Here is an 8,158-nt window from a genome sequence, read left to right on the forward strand (position 1 = left end):
CTTTGTTTTATTTGTTAGAACATTTTGCCCTCTAGTGGCAGAATGTTCTAGTAGCCTTATAGCCCTCCGTAGCTGGGCTATACCGACTATTAAGGTCCTGCTCCCTTGTTAAAGGACCTCTCCTTCGGCTCGGGCTTTTAACGCTGGAGCAGGCCTTTAATAGCCGGTATAGCCCGTAACGGCGGGCTATAAGGCTATATTAGAACATTGGAATGTTGGTAGCTCCATTGAAAAAAATGGAGTGCTCCAGGCTTATAATTGCTGGTATAAGCCCGGAGCTCCAACATTCCAATGTTTCTTTGTTCACAGCTCTGGCTGTGAACAAAGGCTTCAGGGAGCCTGAGGGAATTTCAATGCCATCGAGCTCCCATTGTAATTGTAATTGGGTATTTATAGAGCGCACGGCTACTCCATGGAGTGTCCCGGCGCTAATAACCACTGAAAAAAGGCTGAAAAAGGATACATGGCTCCAGGATTAATGCTACTTATAAAAATAGCCAGGTCTTTAACTTCCTCCTGAACTTGCCTAGGTCAGTTGTCTGTCTAAGGGCAATGGGGAGACCGTTCCATAAGCGGGGCGCTAACACTTGGAAAGAGCGGCCTCCCTTGCGAGAACGGGAAAACCTAGGAATGGTCATCAGATACTGCATCGAGGACTTCAGTGTCCGTTTTGGGGCATAATGCTGTATCCTTTTCCTAATGTAATGGGCCCCAGAGTTGTGTGGGGCCTTGAAGGCCAAGATGAGGGCCTTAAACTGGACCCTCTTATGCACCAGAAGCCAGTGGAGAGATTTTAAGTGGGGAGTTATGTGATCCCTGGGTGCAGTCATAAGAATAGCTCTGACCGCTATATTCTGGATCACCTGGAGGCGGCTCAGAAGGTATTCCGGTAGGCCTAAATAAAGCACATTGGCATAGTCCAGTCTAGATGCAATAAGGACCTGAAATACTGACTTTTTGAGGGCGATTGGCAGCAGGGGGAGGAAGTTCCCCAGCATTTTTAAGAGCCCAAAGCAAGTGCCGGCCACAGTTTGAATTTGGGTCTTCACGGACATGTCAGAATCCATCTTTACCCTAAGATTTTTTACTGAAGTGACTGATTACTTGGGGGGAGACATGTCCTGTGGCCACCAGAGGTGCCACTCTATGCTCCGGTTGGGTCCGTAAAAAATAATCTTAGACTTTTCAGGATTACACTTTAGTTGGCTCTGCCGTAGCCAGGAGAAGACCTCCGTTAAACAGATGTTAGTCTCACTACCTCGAACCACGCTGCCCTTCTCACTGGTAAACAGAAGTTGTGTGTCATCGGCGTAAGACAAAATTTAGCACCGTATTGCTCAGTTAAAAGTGCAAGTGGGGCCATATACATATTAAACAAGGCTGGGCTAAGCACAGAGCTTTGGGGAACACCCACTTTCATGGGGGTGATAAGGGCTGAGAACGGAGGGGACCATACAGTTTGCTGACGGCCACTTAAAAAGGAAGTATACCATTTGAAAACCGTGCCTCCAATCCCGCAATCCTGTAGTCTTTCCAGGAGTTGGTCTAGGGGCACAGTATCAAAGGCCGCCGACAGATCTAGTAGTACAAGTACCGCGTTCCCCCCACTATCCAAGGTGGTTTTGATAGTTTCAGAAACTTCTAGTAGGGCTGTCTCGGTACTAAAGTCAGATCTGAACCCAGATTGGCTAGGATGTAATATGTTGTTAACCTCCATAAACCCTGTGGTAACACTGTTGACGTATTTCGCCAAAACTTTGGAAAAAAAAGGCAACAGTGAAATAGACCTGTAGTTACTTGCAATCAATGGGTCAGCTGTAGGTTTTTTTAGCAATGGGAGAATTCTAGCGTGTTTCCAGCACTCCGGCATTCTTCCCTCCGCCAGTGAAGAGTTCAACACTCGATTCACTGCTGGATTAAATCCTCAGCAATACACTAGTACTCGCGCTGGACAAGGGTCCATAGGGGAGCCAGATTTCAAAGCCTTCTATATCTCGAGAGATTTATCCAGAGAAATAGGCGGGAATTGTAAAAGAGACACTCCGTGCATAGAGGGTCTCCTGCTGGAGATCACTGTGCTTGATCACACGGGGAACATCCTTTTCCAAGAATCTTTTACAACGCGGTACCATTACCACGCAGGTTTTACAAGGAAAGTCGTTACAACGACTTGCGCTGGAGGGCGCTGTAGGATAGGGAATAATTTAATTTACTATCCAACACCTTCCCTACTATCCACGGGGACTGGAGGTGGAATAGTAAATTAAACTATTACACTATCCAGCGCCCCCCAACGCAAGTCGTTGTAACGACTTGCGTTGTAAAACCTGCGTTGTAACGGTACGCGTGGTAATACCACGCGTTGTAACGACATACATCCGATCCCACTACCTGGGGCGAGTCCCTAAAGGAATCTTGGATATTTTTGATCTTCTCAAAAAAATACTGCACTAGACTGTTTCTCCAGTCACTAGATGGAATAAAAGGGCTGATCACAGCGTTCGGAGAAGTAAAATCTTTGACGATTTTGAATAATTCCTTGCTTTTATTCTCCTCCTGTTCCACTTTGGTGGCAAGAAAGCATTTCTTTTCTTCACGTACCTTGGAGTAGTAAGCTTTCAGAGCCTGTTTATAGATGGCTTTATCAGAGGGATTAAAATTCCTCCGCCATAATCTCTGAAGGCTTTTACATGCACTTTTACTTTTTCTGAGGGCCTCCAGAAACCATGGAGCAGCAGCCCTACTGGCCTTAGCTGCCCGAGTTGTAGGGGGTTCCAGTTCTGCCGAGCGGAGCTGAAGCCAGCTCTCCAAGGAGAGAACTTAGCTCTCCAATAATCCATTAAAAGGAATGGGGTACAACCTTAGTGCATTGTCCACTGCTGCAGCTGTGAAATTTTTAAAAGTCCTAAAGATGTTCGGGTGGGGTCTACAGTGTGATTGAGGACAGCTGAAATATTTAGGGATTCTGAAAATAAGCAGAAAATTATCCGACTAAATCATAGGAAGAGGTTCATCCCTTTCTATACAAATCGATGAGAAGACCTGGTACAAGATATGTTCATGGGTGGCCAGAAGACATAGGGATCCAAATTGAAAATACCCATTGACTCACACAGTCAAGATGGCTCTAGTTCTTCTACTTGATCCATATGGATATTAAAATCTCCGAGTATCAGGCAATGCTTATATTTGGTCGCAATAGGGGCTGTAGCATGACCAATTGATTCTAGGAATTTTCCGGCCGTGCCCGGTGGACGGTAAATTACCACTCCCGCAATAGATTGGTGTGCTGACACAGTTAAAAAGATGCCAAGCCCCTCAGCTCCCTCTATCTCTGCAATGGGGAGTAGTGAAGAGGAATAAAGATTTTTATAAATGGCCCCTCCCCCGCCGCTACCCCCTGGTCTGTCCTTTCTAAGAATCCGATAACCCGGGATGATCGCATTGGTAATCGTGGGGTTGGAGGCATCATTTAGCCAGGTTTCTGTTATGAACATAATGGTCGGTTAAGAGGTTGAAAAGCTCAAATTCATGTTTCCTTAAAGACCTGATGTTAAGCAGGATGGCCTTAAGGGGGCTCCCTTCCTCTAAGTTCTTCTCCCGAAGGGCACTGTTTTTAGATATCGGTTGAGTGTCCCTGCCCTTCGCCCTGGGAGAAGCTGTCCATCCACAGAACTTACAGACAAGGTCACACACAACTGCTGACGGGGGTATGTGGGGCAGGCAATTCATGCACTTACCGATCGCTAATAGTTCAGATCTGAGGTACAAAATCCCAGAAGCCTTTGTTTTATTTGTTAGAACCTTCTGCCCTCTAGTGGCGGAATGTTCTAATAGCCTTATAGCCCTTCGTAGCAGGGCTATACCGGCTTTTAAAGTCCCTCTGCCTTGTTAAAGTCCCTCGCCTTCGGCTCGGGTTTTTAACGCTGCAGCAGGCCTTTAATAGCTGGTATAGCCCGCTACAGCAGGCTATAAGGCTATATTGCATGCCTACTTTACCAAAGTATTGGTCCCTTATCCACTGACCAGAATCCTCAGCTACGTCTTTTGACTAGCTACAACAGGATAGTGGTTGATCTTTTCAAGTTCAGGGATCATCCTTGTGGGATTGCCTAGCAATTGACTGCTCTAGTCCTGGGGTTGGGCATTTGCCAAAATGAGTGCAAGGTGTGCGGAGTCTGGTTCATCGAAATACCCATATGGAAGTTGTAAGCAGTAAGATTTTCCCCACTGATGTTTTTGTACTTGAGAAGTTCACAGTTTCATTTTGATTGATCTTGAAGGCTGATTTGAGAGTACAAGCAGTCAACATCGTATAATAATTAGTGTTACCTTGCACTATTTTTTTTCAGATGCAACAGTTGGCTCTGTGGATTGCTTTAAAGCTGTCAACACCATCGGGGACAGATTTGGCAACTGTGATATGGAAAAAGAAAGACAAAAATGTACTGAAAGGTATGTTTCTAAACTTGGTAAATAAATTGCTTATTTATTGTAATACAGTATGGTACGCAAAATATGATTATATCCTCTTTTTGATCTGAAAAAAAAATAGTGAAAAGCCGGCTACTACAAATTTAATTTTTATAGTGATCGCCTTCTGACTGTAATTTTGTTGTATCCCAGATAAATCATCAAAATGAGTTGAGCTCTATTTTAAAATCTGTTCACTACACATTCAGATTTCAATACAGGTATTTGATGCTGGGGATTACGACCGTTTTATGTCTCATTTTCTGTCAGCGTAGTCATAAATTCTGCCAGTACTTATGTTTCTTCGCATTTCATGATTTTGTCAAATTTATTTTTTCAAGCTCTATTTTATGATGGGCGGAACCCTGACTTTGAATTTGAGGAATCATTTTTTAGTCTAGGAAGGAGTCATAGCAGTTTTTTCCAGAGCATTTAAATCTTGTGTGCAATTTACCTTTGTTTCATACAGTCATAAATTAATGACACCGTATAGAGGTCGTTTTGACAATTTTAAGAGGATTGGGGGTTTTTGTTTTGAAGCGTTTATTACATTTACGTTGATTGAGTCAGAATGCGTGTTTGTTGTGCTTATCAGTTTTTTGTATAACACAAACCTGCTTAGTTTAAGGTCTGCAAGTCGTAAATCAATTCTCAATATAAGTTTATGGAAAATGATATCCAGTAATTTCCTAGACAACAGAATACTGATTGTTTAAACAGACTAAATTGTATTAATTACTCAAACGAAAAAAGGGCGATACACGTTTCACAACATGGAAGTCTCTTAGTTAGGGCCAATACATTCTCTAGTTATCTATTGATAACTGTACATTTCAAGTTTTCTTTGCATGATTCAGCAGCAGCATTTTATGAATTATGAGCAACTTGCAATTTGAGAAGAGTTGGTACGTACAGTCACTACACAAGCAGAGACTTCAGCTAAGTCAGTGGCAGAGTAGTTTAGGGACACATTAAGGGCCTGATTTAGACCTTGGTTGTATCAATCAATCAATCAACCAATCAATCAAACATATAATTTGTGGAGCGCACTGCTTACCCGTGAGGTTCTCAAGGCGCTGGGGAATGCTGTTACTGCTGGAAAAGCCAGGTCTTTAGGAGTCTGCTGAAGGTCAGCAGGTCTTGGGTCTGCCGTAGGTGGGTGGAGAGGGTGTTCCAGGACTTGGTGGCTAGGTGGGAGAACGATCTGCCACTGGATGTCGCTCTTAGAATGCAGGGGACTGTGGCGAGGGTGAGGTCGATGGAGCGGAGCTGGCGGGTGGGGGTGTAGAAGCTGAGTCGTCTGTTGAGGTACGCTGGTCCGGTGTTGTGGAGTGGCTTGTGTGGTAATGGTTTGGCTGTCGCTTTTCCATTGGATTACCCGTCCGCCCGCTCTCATTAGATGTTGGCGGGTTGGTGGATGAAAGACCATGGGAATGCCGCTGACTCTGCCAGGTGGGTCTTCCCGCATCGACTGCGCCATAGGCAAAAGCAGCCGTCAGAGGGCAGACTTCCAGTTTGTCGGCTGGGTCAATCACGATGTGGCTTCCCGCCAACGTGACTGTGGCGACAAAACCTCCATACCTGAGTTGGTGGATTGGAAGGGATATAAGGCAGAAACACGCATTTTTAGGTTTCGCCTGCCGTAGCACTGCGCAGCAGTGCTTGTGCATGCGAAATCTTTTGATCCTACAGTATGGGGCTTTGTCCCGCCTCTCTCTTCCATTGGCTAGCTCCATAAATGGAGGCTAGCCATTGGAAGAGATTGGTTGTCAATCACTCTTTTCCCGTCAGGACGCGATTCGGGGGCGTTTCCGTGTTTTTTTTAAGTCCCGCCCCTTTTGTCGTCATGCCTTTCTGGGCGTTTTTTGTTGCCGGATTGATTTTTTCTGTTTGTATCTTTTATGTAATCCTAGTTATTGTGCCGTTGTTGTGCCTTGTTTATCCCCCGCCCTCCCTCCCGTTGTCCGTGCCTTCGCCAGGAGTTAATTTTGCTGAATGAAAACAGATGGTGAGTCTTTGATCTCTACGGAGTGTCTTGCTCACGCTGTCTGCACGGGCCAGTCGGCTCTCTGATTGGTTGGCAACTACCAAATATGCTTTGTGATTGGTGGACCTTGTCAGCCAATCAGAGAGCCTACTGGCGTGTACAGGGAGCATGAGCAAGACACGCTGTCAACTCGCTGTCCCAAGGGCGCATCGATGTTCACTCTCTCCAATCACTGCAGGAATCACCACATCTGGGCCGGGAGCCTCAGGACCTCCGTGTTCTGCGCTTCTGATGTCAGCAATTGGCCGCGCTGGGATTGGTGCAACTGTAGGGGCGTTGCAGGGCAATGAGGGGATAGTCAGGAAGAGGAAACACGCTGAAGCCCAGTAAGTGCGAGGCGTCGCCAGGCAACCCGACCTCGCACCCACAAACCTGCCTGCAGCTGAAGGAAGAGCCGCGCTTGGGACGGGAGGGGCTGCCTCGCTCCTCACCCGTGCAGTGCCAACGTGAGCGAAGTGCCCCTGTTCCTGGAGCTGCGCACTGATGAAGAGCTTCACCTCTACAGGTAACGCCCTCGGTGCGGGTTAAGCGCCGCTTTGGGAGGGTTGTGGCGGCATTTGATGGGTGTTTCCTCACTTCCTTCCCTCTCCCGCTTACAGTATGAGGCACGGACATTGTCCTCCCTTCTTTGCATGTGCCGAAACGACCCGAGCTTGAGAGAGCAATCCTGGGGGAGAAGGCAACGGAGGGGCGAGCCGACGAATGACGAATAAAAGTGTCCCTATTGTTTAGTTCTTATGAATCACATTATGAGCGAGGTACTTGGCTCCTAAAAGTGAGCCGATCTCCGCAGGGTGAATTTCTAAGCAAACCATGCGACCGTAAAACAGCGGCAGAGTCTCTTCAGTGAAGAAGACTGTTCTAAAATATGGGGCTAATATTTTAGAATGGCAAGGGGTGACCTTAGAGCTGAAGACTCGAGGTAAGCGCCATGTTGGATTGGGGGTTGTTTTTGCTTTGAGTCTGACCTGCTGACTGTACTCCCAGGAGTAGCATAGCATTCCCAAAACGGAAGTGAGGGTGGGCGTGGCAGAACGGAAGTGTTGTAGAAGAAGCAGCTTCTTGAAGTAAACACGGCGCCACCACCTTTCTGTGCTGCTGTGAGTACTGAGGGCGATCTAGAGGGGCATGCAGGTAAGTGACCAGCAGGATTCTGCCCCGGAAAACAGTGGACCATGGGTGTCAAGTCCCAAAATGAATGTGTGTGGGGTTCTGTGTGTGTGTGTGGGGTTCTGTCTGTGTGTGTGTGGGGTTCTGTCGGTGTATGTGGGGGGTTCTGTCTGTGTGTGTGTGGGGTTCTGCCTGTGTGTGTGTGTAGGGTTCTGTCTGTGTGTGTGTGTGTGTGGGGTTCTGTCTGTGTGTGTGTGTGGGGTCTGTGCGTGTGGGGTTCTGTGTGTGTGTAGGGTTCTGTCTGTGTGTGTGTGGTTCTGTCTGTGTGTGTGGTTCTGTCTGTGTGTGTGGTTCTGTCTGTGTGTGTGTGTGTGTGGTTCTGTCTGTGTGTGGGTGCATGTGGCTCTGTGTGTTGCTCTGTGTGGGCGCAAATGCAATAGGTCTCGCATTTGCGAGAGATTAAGCTATTGGCATTGTAAATGACAATGCCATTTATTTATCTATTTTCAAAATCAACACAAATGTTGT

The 8,158-nt window shown here is 46.6% G+C and overlaps 1 protein-coding gene across 8 annotated transcripts in view; it reads left to right on the plus strand.

Moving 5' to 3' along the window:
• Positions 1 to 8,158, plus strand: part of LOC144791723 (disintegrin and metalloproteinase domain-containing protein 9-like) — a 2,314,109-nt gene that overhangs the window by 1,395,508 nt on the left and 910,443 nt on the right. For all 8 annotated transcript variants that reach the window (XR_013602453.1, XR_013602452.1, XM_078666491.1 and 5 more), the window contains one exon: positions 4,353 to 4,455. Coding sequence is in view for 6 of the 8 variants with exons in the window: in XM_078666491.1 (XP_078522617.1) it covers positions 4,353 to 4,455 (103 nt within the window). In the remaining 2 variants the exon portion in view is untranslated. The remainder of the gene's footprint in view (positions 1 to 4,352; positions 4,456 to 8,158) is intronic.

The sequence above is a fragment of the Lissotriton helveticus genome, chromosome 11 (genome assembly GCF_964261635.1).
Source record: "Lissotriton helveticus chromosome 11, aLisHel1.1, whole genome shotgun sequence".
NCBI classification, from domain to species: domain Eukaryota; kingdom Metazoa; phylum Chordata; class Amphibia; order Caudata; family Salamandridae; genus Lissotriton; species Lissotriton helveticus.